General features: G+C 45.7%; 1 protein-coding gene across 14 annotated transcripts in view; it reads left to right on the forward strand.

Annotated features, from left to right (window-relative positions):
• Nucleotides 1–23,141, forward strand: part of LOC116953144 (netrin-G2-like) — a 179,925-nt gene that overhangs the window by 148,078 nt on the left and 8,706 nt on the right. For 8 of the 14 annotated variants that reach the window (XM_032973033.2, XM_032973038.2, XM_032973036.2 and 5 more), the window contains 6 exons: nucleotides 2,509–2,705; nucleotides 6,846–6,869; nucleotides 8,811–8,876; nucleotides 14,887–14,955; nucleotides 17,914–18,081; nucleotides 22,861–22,995. In XM_032973033.2, the coding sequence (XP_032828924.2) occupies nucleotides 2,509–2,705; nucleotides 6,846–6,869; nucleotides 8,811–8,876; nucleotides 14,887–14,955; nucleotides 17,914–18,081; nucleotides 22,861–22,995 (659 nt within the window). The remainder of the gene's footprint in view (nucleotides 1–2,508; nucleotides 2,706–6,845; nucleotides 6,870–8,810; nucleotides 8,877–14,886; nucleotides 14,956–17,913; nucleotides 18,082–22,860; nucleotides 22,996–23,141) is intronic. The other 6 variants (XM_032973040.2, XM_032973042.2, XM_032973041.2 and 3 more) reach the window with 6 other exon arrangements.

Below are 23,141 nucleotides of genomic sequence, written 5' to 3' on the forward strand. Positions count from 1 at the left end.
ACTTGGCAGATTTTCTTTACCATCAGACACCGTTGTCTTAGGAAGGTTGCTGCTGCGGTGTAACGGTTAGCGCACTGGACTTGCAATGCAGAGGTTGTGGGTTTGGATAATTCTCCTGGCATGGCGGTTAAAATCTGTCCTAAGTATGCTTACTCCCGCACATCAAAGATTTCTCGCTGACGCTGAAGAATAGGCCAAATACCTTCCAGAGGGACTTTCTAGAGATCCCTCTAGTGAAATCCCTCTTCTGGCAGCAGTGGTGCGAGCAAGCAATTGCAGGGCTGCGCCTTTAGCTTTTCCTCTTGGGTGAAAAGCACAGCTCTTCCCGTTTCAAGTGCATTTTTAGAAAACACAAAACAAATCGAACAGGCACTATGAGGCTACCATTTTCTAAATGACCTCGTGTGCAGGTGCGACGCGGATTGTTACACCGTACGCTCGGCTTGAGGAGGCTTCACCCGGCGGTTGCTTTACCGCGGCCGGTGGCGACTCATGCTGCGATGCATAAAATAGGCCGCTCCATTCTGGCGTACGGCGACATGTTCACGAGCTGCGTGAGGCCATTGAGGAGCCTCCTGGTGCTCAAAAAGATACCCGAGTGTGCGGCTCTCCCACCACCCCCACCTCCCGAGCGTGGCTGCAATTTATCCCCGCCGCAGTTTCGAGGGAGGCACACGAAGGAGCGTCACGAGGCAATAGGCAAGGGCACGCTGGGTCGTAGCCACGGGAGCGCCGGCACACATGCACGGATGACGGTGGTGGTCATGCCGCCAGCAATATACCCAGGTGCGCGTTGTCCGCACGTGCACGCGGCTCCCCGACGGAATCGTGCACACGCCAATCGAAGTGGCCGGCACGTGAATTCCCGGCGCCGAGCGCAGACGCCGCGGTTTGTTGCGAGTGCCGAGGGGACGTTCGGTGGGGGGTGGGGGTGGGGGTGGTTGCATCCGAAATTGGAGACAATCCTCGTCTATGCACGAGTGGCCGCGACCTTCATTCGCTGACGGCGCAATGGTGCCCGGAACTTCCAGAGCCGCGCGTGTCGTTGACCCCGCGCGTGTCGTTGACCCCCCGCGTGTCGTTGACCCCCCGCGTGTCGTTGACCCCGCACGCGCGTCGGACGCTTGTTTGACCGTGCCACGCGCGCGTGCGTCCAAGCATCCGCCAGTAATCTCGGTTAATTCCCGTAACGCCTGGGGTCTGTGCCGCTGACCTCCCACGCAGCGAGCATTTGACACATCTTGGCCTCTCGGTTCACCTCTACCCCGATAGCAACGTCGCCACCACTTATTGGCAAATGACGGTTCTTGTTGTTGTAAGTGTCAAAGACAGTGGCACAGTGATTCGTGCATTGCGCTAAAAATCCGCTGTTCACTTCTCAGCGACAAATAACATTTTCGTGACAAGCGGCACCTGGGCTCGTACTGGCCCTCCGCCTTTCAACTCCGCCTTAAAGTGAGTACCTGGTGCACTGTGCCAATAATCGGAATTGGAGGCGAGCAACGGATGTGCACGTCCGATTTTCACGGTTGGCCACGTACGGTGCAAAAAAGAAGTTCAACATTCATACACGCATACACACAGTACGTGCTGGCCACACACATTTCCCTTTGTCCACCGTAGTGGCCTCAATGAATGCTTGCCAACAGCACGGAAACTACTTGAAAGGCTCAGGAGTCTTGCGTTTACTCTCACACTGCATTAAAGCCCTGCTCAGAGTCTTTGATTCCACGCGATGTATAGCATGAGTGCCAAGTGATATCTTAACCTGTATGTATGTACGTTGAACTTCTTTCGCACCCTACGTAGCCAACCGTGCTAATCGGAGTTGTCGGTCTCCCCCTAGGTTGACTCGGCCTTAAGTGAGTACTTGATGCAGTCAATGGGTACCAGTACTGTGGAGACGTAGAGCATCTGGCTGTGGTGCTGGCCTTAATTGGCACTTTGTCTTGCGAGGCACGATGCTGAAGGCACTATTTTGTTTTGCGTGCGAGTGAGAAGCGAGTTTCGAGCGTGTGAATATCGGCAGTGGTGAGACACAAGTGGCCTGGAGTGATGCTGCCCACACGAACGGCAATTGCCGCTCCGATGCGTCTGCGGGTTGTCACCGCGTGTTGTGGCGTCGGCACAACGTCAAGACGCTTTTGTCTCCGCGTGCTGGGAGCTTTTTCAGGAACTACGGAGGGTTCAGCCCTTTTCTCCCGAGTAGAGGAAGCGGCGGCAGCAGCAGCAGCAGCAGCCACCAGCGCTACTTCACCGAGTGAGGAACTACGGCCCCCTAAATTCAGTTCCTCTCGAAGCTCCCAGCATGTGGAGAGAAGCGTGAGACATGCCGCCGGATAACGCGCAGGGTGCAACCCAACAACACGTCGGCGAGCTTTACAGCACTTGCCCTGACACTCTGTGAGCCTAACCTTTGCTCTTTTTACCTTTGTCTCTTGTGTGTTCGCGTGTGTGCGCGTTCCTGCGGTCCTCTCCCAACCTTCCGCCCTCGCCCGCCGCTCAAAGGTGCACGTGCAACTTGCACGCCAAGGAGTGCAAATTTGAGAAGGGGCAGCTGCTCTGCGAGTGTGAGCACAACACGACGGGCTCCGACTGCGGCAAGTGCAAGCGGGGATTCCGCGGGCGCCTGTGGAAGGCGGGCACCTACCTCCCGTACCCAAAGGGCATGCCCAACGAGTGCACAGCCAACACCGGTAACCAAAGTGAGTCGTCGCTGTTTTGTTTGTTGTTCTTGTGCTCGTTCACCCAAGAAATAGGTCAAGACTCTTCTTTTCAGGAGGGTCCCGCCAACTGTTTGGCTTCATGTGAACTCCCCGATTGAGTCATTTTTGCAGGTAATTTTCCAGCATTGGGATGTTTGACCGCTACCAGTTTACATTTTTTCTAATTCAAGCTTTGGGAGGAAAACCGGAGAACCCAGAGGATATCCATGCAGGACAGGGGGAAGCACATCCAAACTTGGCAATCGAACCCAGGCGTTTATTGCTGCGAGGCGTGAGTGTTTACCACTGCGCTGCCTCACTGCCACTACCCCCCGCAGTGTTAAACATATCCGTCAATCAAATGTCAATTTATTTGAGTCAATGGTGACTGTTAGTGGATAAAAATGATCAAGAATGACCAGGGCTTAATTTCTCGTGGAATATTTTTATCTCCCCCCCCCCCACCACAACCCCCAGCACCCCCCTCCCCCCCCAGGGGTAAATATTTTCGTGAGCTCACTCAGCCGAGCTACCCACGAGCCTCAACCTCCCACCCCGAGATCAAAGCCACACTGATTGTAATGACGAGAGAGGGAGAGAATTAACCCATCTGAATAAAGATGCAGACCGTGATCATTTAATAACGCTGCAAGTGACTGCGACGCAGAGTGAATACCGACCTGGTAATTGGATGTTTATGAATTTAAAATATCGTAACCATGTTCACAGATTGGCTGACCTGATAACATTGGTGGGGGTGGGGGGGGGTCCGGTGGAAAGTGTTTGATGTATGTGGCGTTGAACTTTTTTAGCACCGTACATAGCCAAACGTGCTAACCATATGCTAGGTTGCCTTCTCCATAATAACGGGGCCTTGCATTCATTAAATAATTGAAGCATTATTGACACTTGAGCACAGCATGACACCACTCAACGCATCGCTGTTGGCTTTAATAATATTTTATTATTCATATTTTACATATTCATAATTGTACTGCTGACAATTGTCATCCGTATGGCGAACGTGCCATTCCTCATCTGGAGTCGCAATTTGTTTCTAGAATCTCTTGAGTGCCATCTGCTGGTATATTTTGTTCTGCATACGACACCTAAAGTATTTTTTATTAATTTTTGGTTGCAGCGCAGATGAAACGGACAATTATAATTTGCAAGGATCGTTGAACAGAAATAGTTTAGAAGTTATAATGAATACAAAAAAAATACCAGTTGGGTAGTTTTGTCCCAACAGTGATGTCACTTCATTAAAAGCAAACCAAGTGGGAAAAGGCTGAGAGTCTGACGCAGCTGAAGTGTGTACTAAATATCAACTCAAATGCACATACAAATAAACATAACAAGCTATATAATCTTGATTTGAAGCTTTCGTGACTGCAGGAATCCATACTCTTTGGTTCTTTCGGTAAAGTCACGTAGGTATAAAATAAATAAAATCACGACGTTTCGGGCGCAACACAAGCGTCCGTCATCAGGTGGCAAAGCGTGGTCTGCTGCTGAGGCAGACTGTTTTTTAAAAGGTTTGAAATGGGTGTAGCCCAAGTGTCATAAAGAAGTGGCCGGGGCTAGTGATGTTAATGTGAGAAATTAGCATGTAACTGTAAGATAGGAAAGCGGCCTCTTCGACGAGGGAGTGCAACCCAACGGGTGCAATCCAAAGGGCCTGTGAGTTTGAGCTAGATAACATAACAATATGTAATCGTTATCACTCCGTTAGCCCGAGGGAATGTTGGGATGATCATTTTCATGAATAACAAATAACCGATTATCATTTGCATAATTCAATGCATGCATCTGGGGAGGGTAAGAGGAGTCGATGTAAATCAATGAATCGTGACACACGCCTGCTGTTGGGTTTTGACACCTCTTGTGTGCGAGGTGTTCCAAATAGGCAATTGAAAAAAGGTAAACTTTCAATCAGCTGTCATGAGTCCGTCTGACAGGAGGAACGTGTTGATGGCTCGCCTATGAAAACCGGGCCTAGTGTAAGTATCCGAAGTCCTATTTTGGCCAGATGTTCTTTTGTTCCTCCTACGATCAAATCAACTGGAATGCACCTGATCTCAAGAGCTTGAAGCTAAGCAGAGTTTAGCCCGGAGAAAGTGCTTGGATGGGTGACCACCATGTCCGCCAGGTTGTCCTCGGCACCTACAGGGCCACATATTGGGCAGCAGCGGGCAGCCAAGAATATTACACGTAAATGTATGTGGTTGTACTGTACTTCTATGCTCTCGCACCTATGATTGCTACCTTGACCAACCCGTAATGCTCAATGTGGAAAAGTATATGACCTTTGTATATGACCTTTGTATATGACCTTTGTATGTGACCTTTGCGACCCGTGTGGCGTAGGGGAGCCCTCGTCCAGCAGTGGGTTGTGACAAGGGCCATGCATGGTGGTTTTGTTGATACAGTGAGGGAAAAAGTATTTGATCCCCTGCTGATTTTGTACGTTTGCCCACTGACAAAGACATGATCAGTCTATAATTTTAATGGTAGGTTTATTTTAACAGTGAGAGACAGAATAACAACAACAAAAATCCAGAAAAACGCATGTCAAAAATGTTATAAATTGATTTGCATTTTAATGAAGGAAATAAGTGTTTGACCCCCTCTCAATCAGAAAGATTTCTGGCTCCCAGGTGTCTTTTATACAGGTAACGAGCTGAGATTAGGAGCACACTCTTAAAGGGAGTGCTCCTAATCTCAGCTCGTTACCTGTATAAAAGACACCTATCCACAGAAGCAATCAATCAATCAGATTCCAAACTCTCCACCATGGCCAAGACTAAAAAGCTCTCCAAGGATATCAGGGACAAGATTGTAGACCTACACAAGGCTGGAATGGGCTACAAGGGTTTTGCCACCAAGTACAAGTAGCTTGGTGAGAAGGTGACAACAGTTGGTGCGATTATTCGCAAATGGAAGAAACACAAAAGAACTGTCAATCTTACTCGGCCTGGGGCTCCATGCAAGATCTCACCTCGTGGAGTTGCAATGATCATGAGAACGGTGAGGAATCAGCCCAGAACTACACGGGAGGATCTTGTCAATGATCTCAACACAGCTGGGACCATCGTCACCAAGAAAACAATTGGTAACACACTATGCAGTAAAGGACTGAAATCCTGCAGCGCCCACAAGGTCCCCCTGCTCAAGAAAGCACATATACGTGCCCGTCTGAAGTTTCCCAATGAACATCTGAATGATTCAGAGGACAACTGGGTGAAAGTGTTGTGGTCATATGAGACCAAAATGGAACTCTTTGGCATCAACTCAACTCGCCGTGTTTGGAGGAGGAGGAATGCTGCCTATGACCCCAAGAACACCATCCCCATCGTCAAACATGGAGGTGGAAACATTATGCTTTGGGGGTGTTTTTCTGCTAAGGGTGCAGGACAACTTCACCGCATCAAAGGGACGATGGACGGGGCCATGTACCGTCAAATCTTGGGTGAGAACCTCCTTCCCTCAGCCAAGGCATTGAAAATGGGTCGTGGATGGGTATTCCAGCATGACAATGACCCAAAACACACGGCCAAGGCAACAAAGGAGTGGCTCAAGAAGAAGCACATTAATGTCCTGGAGTGGCCTAGCCAGTCTCCAGACCTTAATCCCATAGAAAATCTGTGGAGGGAGCTGAAGGTTCGAGTTGCCAAACGTCAGCCTCGAAACCTTAATGACTTGGAGAAGATCTGCAAAGAGGAGTGGGACAAAATCCCTCCTGAGATGTGTGCAAACCTGGTGGCCAACTACAAGAAACGTCTGACATCTGTGATTGCCAACAAGGGTTTTGCCACCAAGTACTCAGTCATGTTTTGCAGAGGGGTCAAATACTTATTTCCCTCATTAAAATGCAAATCAATTTATAACATCTTTGACATGCGTTTTTCTGGATTTTGTTGTTGTTATTCTGTCTCTCACTGTTCAAATAAACCTACCATTAAAATTATAGACTGATCATTTATTTGTCAGTGGGCAAACGTACAAATTCAGTAGGGGATCAAATACTTTTTTCCCTCACTGTATGCGATGCACAGGTTGTGGAATGTTACGAGCCATTAAACCCATACCATGTGACTTGGATATGAAATCCAAACTGAAATAACCTGTCTCTGTCCACAGATGGGCTTGGTGGCAACTTTGGAGGTGAGGTCACTTGCATTTTGGAAAATGGGAAAGGAAAACCAGACGTTGTATCTATACTGTCATGCTTTTTCAACATCGCTAGGAGTTTGCTAAATAAAATATAAATTGCCAAGTACGAAAACAGATCGTTTATAAATGCGACACGATAACAAACACATTCTGTGAATGTACTCCACTCGCACCAATATTTGTAAAGCACTGTTTATGCAAACACGAGAAACAACTGAATATGTAGCCAAAATATGAACGATGTAGGTTGTTCATGATTAACAAAAACTAAATAATGTATCAACGTGAGCATAAGTTGATTTGATATCTAAAATTAATACACATTCCACATTCATTGAGAGTACGTAAATTATGAAATGTAGGTGTTGACTACCCATAATCCATCCATTCATTCAGTGTATTATTACATTCACAGAACCTCATTACCATGCAAATTGACAAACATTGACCTTTGCTAATTAGAGGGGAAATAATGTGCCTTTACAATAACAGCAACATTGTTTTAAATAACCCGTAATAGTTTAAAGTGAGCGTCACATTACTTTGTAATTTTACGAGCCACTGAGTCTTAATCTGACATGTAAAGCAGGGATACGTGCGCTGGTGAACACGATTCATTGTCCAGAATGGTTTCACGAAAGGGCTGGCGAATACCAGCACGGGTTTAATTTTTTTTTCATTCGAGCAAGCTAGTGATTTTATCTTAACCTGCGCACTGCAGACAGACAATACATTTAAGCTGCTTCATTTTCTTTTTTGGGATGATCAATGAACACCGCACATCGTGGGCCAATCTCAGACCGCACCCCACCCCCCTCCCCCAGATATTTCCGACGACGCACATCGCTTTCACTCGATTGAACTTGCGGGTCAGCAGAGTGGAAACGGAGGCAGTGGCCATTGGCTCCAGTTGGGCGGAGGCAGCGGCGAGCATGTGGTGCCCGTCACCAAATTGGAGCGCAAAGGCGCCGGCCGGCCCGGCCGGTGACTATTGACCGACCGGTGACTATTGACCGACCGGCGCTGGTCTCCCCGTCAGGCCAGCGCTGCTCCAGAGTGGCGTCGTTTGCACCGCCCCCCCCACCCCCCCCAATTCTAGTTGGGGAAAAGTGCTCGAATTATTGACACAACGTTGTTCTATAATAGAATAAAACTACAACAACAACGTACAGCCCCTTGTCAATCCACTGCTGAATGAAGGACTCCGCCCCACACCGTGTCGGTGGTGGGGGGGGGGGGTTGTTTGACCATACTTCACCACACTGGTCAATGCAGGTTTGTGAAGCAGAGGCCCCACAAGACAACCACTGAGGCAGACAAATGTTTTGCCAAATTTTGTTTTTAATTGCCATTTATCAACATCTGAATCTGACCCAAATGATGAATACCACTGACTCCTCCCCGATCACTTACCCCACTTGTTTTAGTGGGAAATTATCGATAACATCTATTACATGTATCGCTCTTCTGTCTACATCATTTTACTTGCCAAACCTACCGATTTAAGTGGTAGGCTGATGATTTTTAAATCCCTTTTTACCGCATATCAATCTTCCCTTTTATTAAAAAAAAAGCTGCATGATGAGGTTTGAAAATCCTTATGTAGTGAAATTATTTTTTAAAAAATCTGCACCTTACCGCCTAAATCATAACGGTTTGGCAAATATATGTTACATGACCGCACAGGCAGAAAAAACTAAAAAGTTTCTGCGCCTTTATTTGTTTTAATTTTAGAGCCCTGAAACGACTATAACATTCGCCATAGTTACGTAACATTGGAATTACTTTGAGCAATGCTGGTAGCATATTCAGATATATACATACATATAGCTCGCACCGTTGCACACATTACACACACGTGCGGCACACACACACACACGGCGAGATGCGCAACAAATAAGAAGCTAACGTGTATCTCCTGAACGCTCCCAGCCGTTCCAAAGTACGAGAGAGTGTGGCCAAGTGCCTCTTCCCTCGAGGCCTCGCATCACAAACAAGGTAGGGACTTGCTGGATGTGCCCACCCGCTGTACCCCGTGACATCTCAGTGTGCCCGCTCATCAGTCCATGCGAGCGCATGTCCATTAGCTCATCCGCTCAGTCACCCTCCCATGCTGTTGTCCGTCTCTGTATCTTCCCACCCGCGTCCGTACGTCCGCCTATCCACTCGCTCGCCCCTCTGCCCATCCATCAAACCCCTAGAGCCGCCTTGTTTTGTTTTGTCGCACGTCCATCCGACGTGCACTTAGCACTACCGCCAACTGCTGCTGCTGCTGCGTACAGTAGCTTGTGAGTCATTGGTGCGCTGGGAATTTATGTTTAGTAGTTTGTATTTCTCGAGTGTAAGCGTCAGCTCACTCATCTTCCATTCCCTAATTATTGTACTGTGGCCCATTGGCCACACGCTTGCATAGTGGTCAACACGGACCTCAGCTTTGGCTGGTGAAGGACCCAGTTGTATAACCTGTAAAATGTGTTTAGTCAGTTTCCTCGCAAATGTGAGCGACGTTGAGATTTTGAACATATTGCACGAGGTTCTAGATGTGTTGTTCCATGTATTTAACATCAAATAGATATCTGTAAGCTACATTAGAAAAAATAAAATAAAAAAATGAAGCCACTCATGGATGAAGGCCTCCCCACACCACGTTGGTCATGGGAATTGTTTGACTCATATTCTGGGGTTTTTCGGTAAAGTCACGTAGATAGGTTCAAAGAAAATAACAAAAACCTATATCTGCGTGACTTTACCGAAAGACCCAAGAATATGAATTCCCGCAGTCGCGAAAGCTTTAAGTCAAGATTTAATTGTTTGACTATGCTTCACCACGCTGGTCAAGTGCAGGTTGGTGACGAGGGGCAGGACCAGTTCTGAAAGTGGCTGTGGCCAAGAATCCAATTCGAGTTACCAGGTTCATAGAGCAGCGTGCTAACCACTGCAATAACTGCCCCACACCGAAATGTTCAAACCACATAACAAAGGTTTTTGGGTTTTAATTGCTCGATGATGCTGGATGTAATTACCAGCGAAACGTCGTACTCAACAACTGTAAATGTTGTGGATTCACTCTTCAACACACCGCTGGGCTAAGGTAGGGAACCATTTTGTCTTTTGTCAATGTGACACTTTTTTGCTGATTGGCCGTGTCGTGTGGTGGAGCGTTACGACACATTTATAAATAACGCGATTAAACCCAAAAACCTTTATTATGAATAATATTGGTCGCGAAACCCTACGTGTTTAAACCGCATTAAACAATACTGTCTATCAAACGGTCCTTGAATAAATCCTAGGAATACAAATCCTGAGGAGACTCTCGTGCATAGAAAACCAATGTGTACCTTAGTGATTTGTTAGACCCGTACAATTTCCGCCATCGTACGATGATCATGAACCGAAGCCCCAGCTGCCACTCCCGCCTCTCAGCCGGTTCTCATCGGAGCCGACGACCTAAACAGGCTCGCACTGGCTCACGGCTCGGATTGCCAACGATGGAGGAACCGAATCAAATTAAATCACGAGAACATTAGGCATCCGTTGTCGTCATCGTCGTCGTCATAATAGACGCGCAGGTGATAGAAGAATCGTTGCACGAACCAGAGAGAGACGGCGCTCACGTTTCACCTCGCTGCAAAAGGGCCTCCTGCATTAGGTATTCCCGTCGTTCTTAGAGGCTGTCAACGCTACCACGAAGGCGCTGCGTTTGCACGGATGGGTAGAGGAAAGTCTTCGGCAGTTTCACGTGAGGGGGCGATTGTGCCATGTGATTTTTACCCAGCTGGGTAATTTGCGGTGTAATTTCCGAGTCTGGAAAATTGTACCGGTGTCACCGGCACACGTGACCGACTGTGCTCCCTTTTTCGAATGACATCAAAGGGTAAATTATTTAACACGGTCAGGCTTTTCGCGACCGATATTATGATTAATAATTTATTTTGTGTGTCTGATCGCGTTATTAAAATGTGTGTCCGCAATAGGTTTTTTTTGGGTTAAATCGCGTAAATATCCGTGTTAAAAAAATCTATAACGAATCAACAGCACGCGATCCTTAACATCCACTGCGAAGCAGTGTATCTACCATATCAGAATATTTTTCAGAATCACAATATTTATTTATACTGGAGGAATCCGATGAGCTTATCGAGCACCTGGATCACAGATGTCCAGTAGGGTCACGGATATCCACTCAGAGGTTGGTACCCCGCGGTGGTGGTGCAAAAAGTGTGGGTACTCCCACCTCCTCCGAGATGATTGATCAGCGTGGAAAAGTCAAGCCACCCTCTAGAGTCGAGGCCTATTTCCCCCACCAGCAGTGGCAAGGGGCAATGCAATGCAGGGCTCCACCTTTGCCATATTATTATTATTATCGCCTCTCCTCTCCACCGACACAATTCTGATAACTCAGATGTCAACGCCATGGGCCTTGCTCCCCACAGACTTCGAAAAACAAATTCTGGTGCCTCCAGACTACCGTTCGTATACCCCCCCTCCTCCCATGCACGCATACTGATTACGTGCAATTAGCACAATTTTCAGCTTGTCATTTTTCAACGGAACTTAATCATGTCCTAAATTATATGCAGTCAGCTCTAAAAAAAACACAACCTCAAGAGTAGCGTTTTAGCAAGATGTCGTTTTATTTGTAAAATTAAAGGGACAATTAACTAAAAGTTTGATTTGCAACAAAAATGTATCGTAATACATCAAAGAGATGTATTATTATTATTTTCCTGTGTGGTCATACTATATTAACATTTCAGTTAAATATGAACATGACTATTGAACAACCCACATTTATACCTTTGCGTATTTCCCGAAGTCTTACAATAGTAAGTCACCTTTACTACATATTTAAGAAAGCCACACCGAGTCCAAATACTCTTTTTTTCAGGAGAGTCCTGCCTTAGGATACTTGGCTGACATCAATGGCATTGAGTGATTTCAGCTACGTAATGAAACCAGAGAAGCCAGAGGAAAACGATGCAGAGAAGAGGGAGAATATACAAACCACTTAGATAATTGCACGGGAGTCAGGAATCAAACCCAGATCCTCCTTGCTGTGAGACGCAAGTGTTACCATTGTGCCACCCTGCGGCCTCGATACATTTCCGTCCATATAGCTCAGTGGGCCTTGCCTGGTTAAATAAAAATAGTCGGGGCAAATAGTATGCTGTGGTCTCCAACATAAAACGTCAAAAAAACCATACGTGCAATTGTAAACATGCACACATCTCTCAAAATCTCGCAATAGTTGGGCCGTCGTTACAATCGCCGTAGCTTTACCCCACGTCCTCTGCAGCCACCCACGTCGAGGTCTCTTTAAACACTAACCATCAATAAACTTAACAATCATCTGCACAAAACACCGACGGTCTCCAAAGCCGCCCCTCTCGACTTGTTGAACCGTACGCAATTTGTAATCTCAGGGCTCAAATTTGAACGAGTTGAAAAAAAAAACGGTGTTCATTTATTTGGCCAAAGATGGCTTGAGACACCCAGAGCATTTTTTAAATTATGGATGGCGAACGCCAGCCTCAGCCACAGGGGACGGTTAACAAACTCTGATTTCCGCGGCCGTTTTGGAGTGTTTGATCAGAGGCAGCAAACAGTTCATTGGCCAGCTGGCAGCGAGGGACACCGCCAATATCAGTTCGATTCCCGCGATGACATCTCAAGAGCCCGATGCAGCATTTCGAATGGTTTACCCTCCTTACAAAAATTACACACTGCCGGAAAATGGAATCGTTGGTTCGCTCGAATTAACCGGGCATGGAAAACATAGCCACGTGACAATCGAGAACCCCAAGGAGTTGTTGCCAACAATCATGGGAGCGACGTTATCATCATCATCATCATCGGTCGAATCATGCGTCAGCGCCGCGCAATGTTTAAATCGACTAGGCCAATAACTCAGCCCTCCCAACAAGAGGAAAAGCTCAATTTTTTTCTCCTCCCCAAGTACAGCAACATGTAATTTAAAAATGGTTTGTGTCGGTTAGCCCGTGCTCAGTTTTATGATGTCAGTGTGCAATCATTCAGCGAGCACAATCAAAAACATACTTCATCCCAGAAATAGTTGGGATTTGGACACAAGTAACCCCCCCAACTGCTCCGATGTTTTTTTATTATTATTTCCCTTTGTGTGCCATTTCCCCAAGCACCTTTGTCCGCATCTCAGCATCGTATCCACGCAGCCTTACAGAATTACAGGATTATCTGTATTAGAGGGGAAAAATAAGCTATGGTAAGAAACATACACGCGGTGAGATATAAAATACATAATAATGGAAAGTATGTTTTACGAAAGCGAAGATTCTCAGCAAATGTGAGCACTGCACAGATGTACCGTGTGCATGCAGGAAGGCTAAAGCTCATCCATTGCCTTGCATGCGCACATGCATTTCCATCACTTAAACCAAGCCAAGATCTCACTTCTACCCCCGATGCACATTAATTATTAAAATACAGCTTGAATGAAGCCGTCGTAGATGGTGTAGAATATTTATAATGTACTTTGGTTTAAATTTTAAAAATAGCCATAGTGGCAGTCTTCTGCGCATTATGCCCATCTTGCGTCTGTGCCGTTTTAAACATCGAAATGTACCGCTCATGCACCGATTTTTGCATTAAGCGGCCCTTTTGGTTTTGTATGAAATCCTTCATTTCACAGGTTCAACAAAAACATAGAACTTGAAACATTTTATGCAATGTAAATGTGCAAAGTTTAATCTAGTCAGAGGATGTACAAAAATCACACGCTCCAATTTATGTTATTGTTTTTTACAATAATACCATTTATTATATGAGGGCGTACGTTTACAAATACGAGTTTACAGTGCCCCCCGCAATGACCCGTGGTTATTTCTAGCCGTCGTTAACATTTGCAACAGCAGCCATTCGTGAAAAACAAAAGCCAAACGTAATTTTCCGTAATTTTTTTTTTCTTTCTGGGGAGAGCCGTGACTGAGCAAACTGCAAACATCTTATTTGATTCACAACCGGTGAAGCCGCATCACTTGGTATTCGAACAAGAGCGCCATGTATAAGTGATTTTTGTTGTTGTTTGCTGTCTCACTTGACAAAAGCTTCAAACCTCCGTCGACCCCTTTAATTTCGTCTCTATAAATGTCTGCCACTTTACCAATAAGCAACATCTGTCGAAGAATTCTGCCTGCGACCAAAGTAATTGTCATGTGGTTCCAGAGGCTTTACAGAAACCAGATCTTGCTTTAACAAAGGGCCTTAATGCCGTATGAATTTTGCATGTGGGGAAGGCTTTGATTGTTTTTTAGAATTCAATTGGTCTCTTTAATGTACCTTGGCAAGGCTGTCTGCTTAAACCTTTGCATACATCTGTTGTCTGCAGGCATAATCATTGGGAGGCATGCACATGATCTTTTTTTTTTACCGGAGGGAAAATTTGTTAAATTAGAAATAGATTGTTTATCAAGACATGACAAAGCAATTTTTTGTTGTATTTTATATTACATTCCTGGCCTGCAGTGACATTTACGTTTATTTGAAGACCATTTTGAGAATAAGCAGCGATGGCATGTAATCCGAGTGACTTCAGACAATTGTTGGTTCACCACTGCGACACTGCGACGTATATACATCAAAGACGAGTGGTGCCGTCATGATGCTCATCGACTCGCAGTGGAAAGGTCACGAGTTCAATTTCCAGTCGGGTGGTGGACCCGGACCATCGTCCCTCTAGGGTCAACAAAACTAAAGTGCTACTCTACGGGAAGTCAACAGCGGCTGTTACATTGAGGCAGATCCCTGCCATAGGAATGTGCAGTTTTTTTTTCTCCACTTTGCTCACAGCTGCCAAAAAGGTTGAGCGTCATCCCGCTGCTTGTTTGAGCATGGAGATACCGTGGCATTTTTTAAGCTACAAGTTATATATAAAGATTTTTCTTCTTCTTCTGAGGCGGCAGAGATAAATGCGGCCTGAAAAAAAGGGGTTAATCTGTGTGTCGTGTCTTATTCTGCTTTGGGTTTTCAGCCGCCTCAAAGGCCGATGCCTTTTTGCCGAGCATCTCTTCCTCTCTGGAGGAACTAGACACCAATCCAGGTAGGGTCAAGACTGCCCTCCCGTTTTCCCTGGACGTCACCATCCAGTCATTTCCCCCAGTGCCTGCCATCTCCTCCGTGTCCCAATCATTGTCATTTGTAAGTACTGTACCTATACCATTTCCTCCGAACACATCCCCATTTGACGGTCATTGTGCGAGAACGTTTCGCCATCATCGTTCAAGTAATTTTTGTTCGTCTCTCCTTCTCTCCTTTTTCTTTTAATCAATAGTGCTCTCATTTGTCTTGGCTTTTCATGCATGTGCCTGTGCATGTAAAGCGCAAGAATAATTGTTATTCTGAGCTAGATTCTAATCTCTCGTGGGATTTTCAATGATCGCCCTTATAGGGTGATGATTGATTTTCTTTCTTGTAAACCTCTCAGAAGACAAACTTCCGTAAAGACACAGCAGCCCGATTCGCGGAGAGTTCGAGTCGGGCAGAAATGTTGAAGAGCACGCTCCCGTTAATTCACTTTATCTGATTTTAAACGGCACCATCTTTGTGTAAAGTTCTCAAAAAATGTAATATGGGGCACATCCAGAGCTTTCAAAGCAAAAGGCACAAAAAAATGCAAGAGAACGATTTCAACGGTGCAATTGTCACGAATGGGACTTTTGAGTTCACTGCATTGACAAGTGGCCCATGCGTGTGCACCAACTACCAAGCCGGGAATACAGTGAGCAACACAACAACACAAGGCAAATGTATGACTGGAACTCTTAAATTTGGCCTACAATTCCATACGTTACAAAAGCGCGGAGATGTTTGGAGTGATGAAGTGTCCGTTATGAATTGCAAACATCAAACGCTGCATGCCTGGAGATCAGTTGAATTTTTTTTTACAGTTGATCTGCAAAGTACCAAAAAGAAGAGCAACCTCTCAAGCAGAACCACAGCTCCACAGAGGCTACATTGCATTTCTAGTCTCGATCTAGGATAGCAATGCAATTTATTTGTGTTCGTAAAATCCCGAGACTCATTTTCAGGATGGTCTTGCATTGGCGTGTTTAGCATGTTGGAGCACCCGGATAAACCCATGCATGTCCATGGTTAACATTTTAAGTTCCACACAGCTGGATTCGATACACTGTATCCCAAACCTCCAATGCCCTGGTATTCCAAGACAATCTCTCATCCCAGTTCGAACACGGCTCATTCTTTCTGAGCATTGAAGATCGGATGCATCCAGGGTGATTTGGCTCTGTAGTGAATAGGACACACATTTATTTATTTTTCTTAAAGCCCCCGCCCCCCAGTCACATGGTGCAAGGAACCATCAATGTGTCCGACATCAACAGTGGTTGTCCTTTGCAGATATTTGTCCTGGCAATAGTAATGTGGAATTTTTCCAATGCTCACTTACGACCGCCAAGGGAAATGAGCAACCACTCCATGCCCATTTCAACACGGCGACGGGAGTGGTCATAGTGGCGTGGCGCAACCGCTGTAGGGCCCACGAGCCGGAGAGGCCCAAAAGGCCCACATTAGACAGGGCGGGGGTGGGGGGATGGTCCATTTCAATTCTTGCACAAGGGCCAACGCCATTCCACACTTAAATACTAGAATGACCACGTCTGAGGTACAACAAAAAAAACGTGGAAATATCATGGGAAGGGGAATATCTCGCAATATTAAAAGAGGATGAGCACTACATGTGATTGCATTTGTCTTGAGCGGTGTATGATTTCATGACTGATAAAAAAAAAACCTGGACCTTTGATGTTCTGGAAAGACTTATAGATTTCCCAGGGCAGCAGCCAGCTCAACAGAAGGGGTGATCCTGGGAAAACCAGGACATGTGGGCAACCCGATATGCCAACTGGGTGGTCACTTTGACTTCCGTCTCACCGCACAATAACATTCCAAGCTGTGATAATTTCACGAACAACTGTCCTGTCCAGACACGGTGGCCATTTTCATTTGTCCATTGCCTCATATTTGCAACAGCGTGCACGGCAAGTCTTAGCTCACCTACAAATCACCACAACCCACCGGGCTATCTTCCGAATCTACTGTAATCTGTTAAAATTTGAAAACACTATACCGTTTTATGTCATCTTTGCGCAAATGCTTTCTCTTTCATTACATGGTCTAAAGCTGCCAAGCGTGCAGTGAGATTGTATTTTGATGTACATGCCATATGCATGCATCGTGTTCATATTTATCGTTGAAAATTCCACTCGAGTATGTAAAAAAAAACTCTGCTGGAAATGTGAAAACTGTTAAATAATCGGTTTTTAAAACAGAACCACGATTTCGAATTGCAGTAGATATGTACAATTCTCTTTAGCGCATAGTTTTATTGACAGTGATCAATTTACACACTGTAAAAGTTTTTTTGAATACTCTTAACAGTAATTTATTTTCACCATAATGATTTTACATTTCTGAACTGCTGTCCCAGCTGCACCTGCTGTTACAGATTATTCTAATACACTGAATGAAATGCTGCACATGGGATTATGGTGTCGATGACTCATAGAGAAAACAGATTAATACTTAAAATATCCACTGGCATTTCTGATCGTTTAGGAAAACATTTTCCTATTTGAGAACTAAATAAACGCATATACAATAATATTCATGATGTAGACGCTCTTAAAATAACACTAAATAGATGTACACGTCCTGTGTAGTCCTACACTTACATAACATTCCAAAAATATTATAAACATTTATATTTGCACCATATTGCATAAAGATACACAATTACAAACACTGAACACGTTGCACACACCTAAACGGATCAATGCGATGATCGCACAGTACCGAATTGCACCTTAAGAGTTTTTGCGACGCGATTTAAATGCAACATTTGTTCAAAATGCAACGTAACTTTCACGTGCAAAAAAAAACCACCATTACATGCAAAGAGGAAACATAACTGTCACTCGAGTGTTTGCTCGACTAACGTCTCGCTTGGCCTCTCCACCCCCCCCCCCCCCCCCCCCCCCAGAATGTAGCTGCAATGGCCATTCAAACCGCTGCAGTTACATCGACGTGCTGAACATAGTGACGTGCGTGAGCTGTAAGGACAACACGCGGGGCCAGCACTGCCAGCTATGTCGTCCGGGCTTCTACCGCAACTTCTCCGTGGAGTTGGACAATCCCAACATGTGCATCAGTGAGTAGGCCGGCCGCTCCGCTCCGCTCGCTCGGTCGCTCGCGTTGAAACGTTGAGGGGGGGGGGGGGCGTGGGGGGGGGGGAAGAAAAAAAAGGGGGGTTGGTCGTCAGAATCACAATCGGAATATTTCTGGATACTGGAGGAATCCGATGAGCTATGCAGCTCTTTTTCACAGATGCCTAGTCAGAAAATGGACAAGTTGCTTTTTTTAATTCACGGTTTGTTTTGGCTGTGTAGTGGGGGGGGGTGGGGGGGGGGCGGCGTGGCCTGGTGGTAGCAGTGTTCGCCACTTGCTGCTGAGGTTCGTGGTTCGAATCCTGCAGGCCGCCCTAGCTATTAATGCCGGTGTACTGTATTAAGCATGAAAGAATATGCACCGACTGCTTGGCAGTAGGCCGTTATGTGCCAGGTGGCAAATTAGTCAATTGGGATCACACACCGCAAGACCGCCCGGTCCTGGAAATCTACAATAGACTGCGTCTGTGAAACATGGCGACCTGCGCCGCAATAATGGCACTCATACCACATGCACTGACTTATTAAATGCGCTAAACTAGTCTGGCTCTTAGTGTCTCGGGCAGCGAAAATTAACCCCAGGAATCCAAAACGTTCCCAAGTCTGGCTCTGTGACTCGGGTTTGAGTGCCGGGTCCTACGGGATCGTCCTAAAGCGGTGATCGCTCCCCCCCCCCCCGGCCCCTTCCTTTGAGACGATGACCGTTGCTTGAGGTGCCATTTGGTTTTCTCTTTTTGATTTTAAAGTGCACAGAGCCAGTCACTGCCACGCTGCAGCAGCGTTGCTCTTCACGTGTTCAATAAAACATCAGTGATTAAACGCCCATTCACAATGTCTCATCATTGGGATGTTTAGCCAGATTTATTTCTAAGCAGTGTTATGACGAAAGGTGCCCACTACTTTAAGTATTTGATCCCCTGCTGATTTGGTACGTTTGCCCACTGACAAAGACATTATCAGTCTGTAATTTTGATGGTAGGTTTATTTGAACAGCGAGAGACAGAATAACAACAAAAAAATCCAGAAAAACGCATGTCAAAAATGTTATGAATTGATTTGCATTTTAATGAGGGAAAAAAGTATTTGACCGCTCTGCAAAACATGACTTAGTACTTGGTGGCAAAACCCTTGTTGGCAATCACAGAGGTCAGACGTTTCTTGTAGTTGGCCACCAGGTTTGCACACATCTCAGGAGGGATTTTGTCCCACTCCTCTTTGCAGGTCTTCTCCAAGTCATTTATGTTTCGAGGCTGACGTTTGGCAACTCGAACCTTCAGCTCCCGCCAAAGATTTTCTAGGGGATTAAGGTCTGGAGACTGGCTAGGCCACTCCAGAACCTTAATGTGCTTCTTCTTGAGCCACTCCGTTGTTGCCTTGGCTGTGTGTTTTGGGTCATTGTCATGCTGGAATACCCATCCACGACCCATTTTCAATGCCCTGGCTGAGGGAAGGAGGTTCTCACCCAAGATTTGACGGTACATGGCCCCGTCCATCGTCCCTTTGATGCGGTGAAGTTGTCCTGTCCCCTTAGCAGAAAAACACCCCCAAAGCATAATGTTTCCACCTCCATGTTTGACGGTGGGGATGGTGTTCTTGGGGTCATAGGCAGCATTCCTCCTCCAACCACGGCGAGTTGAGTTGATGCCAAAGAGCTCCATTTTGGTCTCATCTGACCACAACACTTTCACCCAGTTGTCCTCTGAACCATTCAGATGTTCATTGGCAAACTTCAGACGGGCATGTATATGTGCTTTCTTGAGCAGGGGGACCTTGCGGGCGCTGCAGAATTTCAGTCCTTCATGGCGTAGTGTGTTACCAATTGTTTTCTTGGTGACTATGGTCTCAGCTGCTTTGAGATCATTGTCAAGATCCTCCCGTGTAGTTCTGGGCTGATTCCTCACCGTTCTCATAATCATTGCAACTCCACGAGGTGAGATCTTGCATGGAGCCCCAGGCCGAGAGAGATTGACAGTTCTTTTGTGTTTCTTCAATTTGCAAATAATCGCACCAACTGTTGTCACCTTCTCACCAAGCTGCTTGACAATGGTCTTGTTGCCCATTCCAGCCTTGTGTAGGTCTACAATCTTGTCCCTGACATCCTTGGAGAGCTCTTTGGTCTTTGCCATGGTGGAGAGTTTGGAATTTGATTGATTGCTTCTGTGGACAGGTGTCTTTTATACAGGTAGCAAGCTGAGATTAGGAGCACTCCCTTTAAGAGTGTGCTCCTAATCTCAGCTCGTTACCTGTATAAAAGACACCTGGGAGCCAGAAATCTTTATGATTGAGAGGGGGTAAAATACAAATCAATTTATAACATTTTTGACATGCGTTTTTCTGGATTTTGTTGTTGTTATTCTGTCTCTCACTGTTCAAATAAACCTACCATTAAAATTATAGACTGATCATTTCTTTGTCAGTGGGCAAACGTACAAAATCAGCAGGGGATCAAATACTTTTTTCCCTTACTGTACCTTGCCGTGTATGCAGGAGGTCGTTAGTTCGATTCCAACCTTGACCCCAATATATTTGGAGTTTGCGTGTTCTCTTTCCCCATAGTCACGTGGATTTTTCTCCACATAATCCGTTTTTCCTCTCCGCGTTTAGAATCAACGTGCATTTAGAATATTTGACTGTTATAAATTTCCTCATGATGATAAGTCACTTTGTTGAGCTATCAATTGTGATAGCCCAGTCGCTTCTGAAAAAGAGCTATTTAGCTCAGTGGGCCTTACCTGGTAAAAATAAAAGTTAACAATAGACCTGTATGGGAACAGTCCTCGGCATAGGGACAAGCAGGGTCTGCCCTATGCGCATTTTAATGTGGAGACAATGGCTGAAACAAATTTCTATTTTAACCTCAGGAATTGCACAACATTGATTATACAAAAACTACATTACTTTCCACGTGACATGTGCGTGTTTATTGGAAACTACGATTTAAACTTCACACCAATTATATTATCCAAAAAATATTAAATATGAAGTTAATTAAATAAGGTCATGTTGTCATAACACGGAGGAAGATATATTTCGTTGTGAACTTTTAATCAGCCTGACGAAATGTAACAAATTACTGAATTGCGCAGGAGACGTTCACGCATCGTACACACGTTAATTTTAAGTTACTAATTCCAGTTACACTGATAATTTGAAGGTATAATTATAAAGCAGACACAAAATATGAATACGACACGGTTTTTTTTTTTAAATAGCAAAACTTTTTAAGCGTAGACTCAAATGGCTTCACATCCGCGCGTTGCTGCTGACCGTAAGAAGCGTCATGTTTCCCCGGAAGGTCAGGATAATTGATTTTTATCTCTAAGATATCCTGTATATATTTCTGCAGGTTTCTCCTATCCCATTTCAGCTCACCCGACAAAATTTCTGATTCAAGTGCAACTGACGTCACGCGTTCAAAGTTAACGTTCAGATTAAGTGACACCAAAGATAACGTGTGCCTCCCATCAACACCACAATCGCTGCCAAACGCCAAAACCACCGCTTCCCACCACCACCACCACCACAACCACCACAACCGTCAAGTAAACAAATCATCGATCGCAACAATCGCCGACACCACCGTCATGCATCAAGTAGCATTAATTGAATTGGTTGCACACATCAAGTTCAATGTTTTTTCATCAGCGCTGAGGTCTGTAATCATCCAACAGTATCGTTTGTGTTGTTTTAATCACTCTTTTCTATACACGCAGTACAGTATGTATGTTGAACTTCTTTCGCACCATGCGTAGCCAATCGTGCGGTGGAATGACAACAAACTAAATACAAAAAGCAGTTATAAAGTAGTTTTTAATTTAACAGTGTATTTCTTCATCACAAAAGTAGTCGGCATACTGTTAGATTGTCTCGACCGTGGAATTTACTCAACACAAACCCATTAAACTCGTACTCCTTGGTTCTTTCGGTAAAGTCACGTGGTAGGTATAAAATAAATTAAACCACGACGTTTCGGGCGCAACACAAACGTCCGTCATCAGGTGGGACAACCACAGCACGAAACAACTGCTGAAGTGGGTAGAAGGACTCCCGTCATACGAGGTAATATAGGTAAGAGAGGGAGGGGGGAGAGGCCAGGGAGGAGAGGGGGGTAGGGGAAGTTGAGTGCTGCCGGATGAAGAGCAGCTAGAGAGGATCAAAGGGCAAAAGCAGGAGCCAAAAGCAAAGGGGAGATGCGGATATGAAGGCAACACCATAAAGCATTAAACATAAACACTTGACTTTTGTATTTGATGATAATAATGCCAATTATCTTACCCAGGCAAGCCTCGTTGAGTCTCAAGACTCTTTTTCAGGAGGATCCTGCTACAAAGAGAGAGTGATGTTTTGGCCTTTGTCGTTAATGAGAGTTTGGCTTCATGCAGGAGGAAACCAGAGAACCCGGAGCAAACGCACGCATGGTGGAGGGGGGGGTGTAACCATCAGCCCTTTACAACATGACATCTATAATATTTTGAAAACCTAGGTGCTATCCAAGTACAAACCAGGATCAATCTGCCTAGCTTACAAGATCTCACATTCAGAGGTCGCCGGTTCGATCTACCAGAATGGCAATTGCAACATTGGCCAAATACCCTCTTTGGGGGGGGTCTCTATCGAGAGCTCCCACCGCTAGTGAAGGCCCTTCGGCCAACGGTGGCTTCAGAAAAACATCGCAGGGTTCCTCGCGCCTGTTACTTTTTTTAGCCGAGGCGACAGGCGGCGTTGGGACTCCCGGACGCTCGTTGATTCTCCGCATCCCGCAGAATGCGAGTGCAACAACTTTGGAGCCATGCACGACCGCTGCAACGACTCGGGGAAGTGCGAGTGCAAAGAGGGAACGTCAGGTCTCAAGTGCGACGAATGCCAGCCGGGCTTCCACTGGAACAGGGGCTGCCACCGTGAGTCCTTAACTCGTCGTTGTCCTTTTGATCGTTACAGCCGACTCTCGGATTATCCGCAGATGTAAATTGGAGGTGTGGAGGGGGGGGTGACGTGGCCGACCGAGTGATTTGTTGGAGAGGATTCTAAGCGGCCGCCCCCGGTT

The sequence above is a fragment of the Petromyzon marinus genome, chromosome 50 (genome assembly GCF_048934315.1).
Source record: "Petromyzon marinus isolate PM22_M1 ecotype Great Lakes invasive population chromosome 50, UKy_Petmar_22M1.pri1.0, whole genome shotgun sequence".
Classification (NCBI taxonomy): domain Eukaryota; kingdom Metazoa; phylum Chordata; class Hyperoartia; order Petromyzontiformes; family Petromyzontidae; genus Petromyzon; species Petromyzon marinus.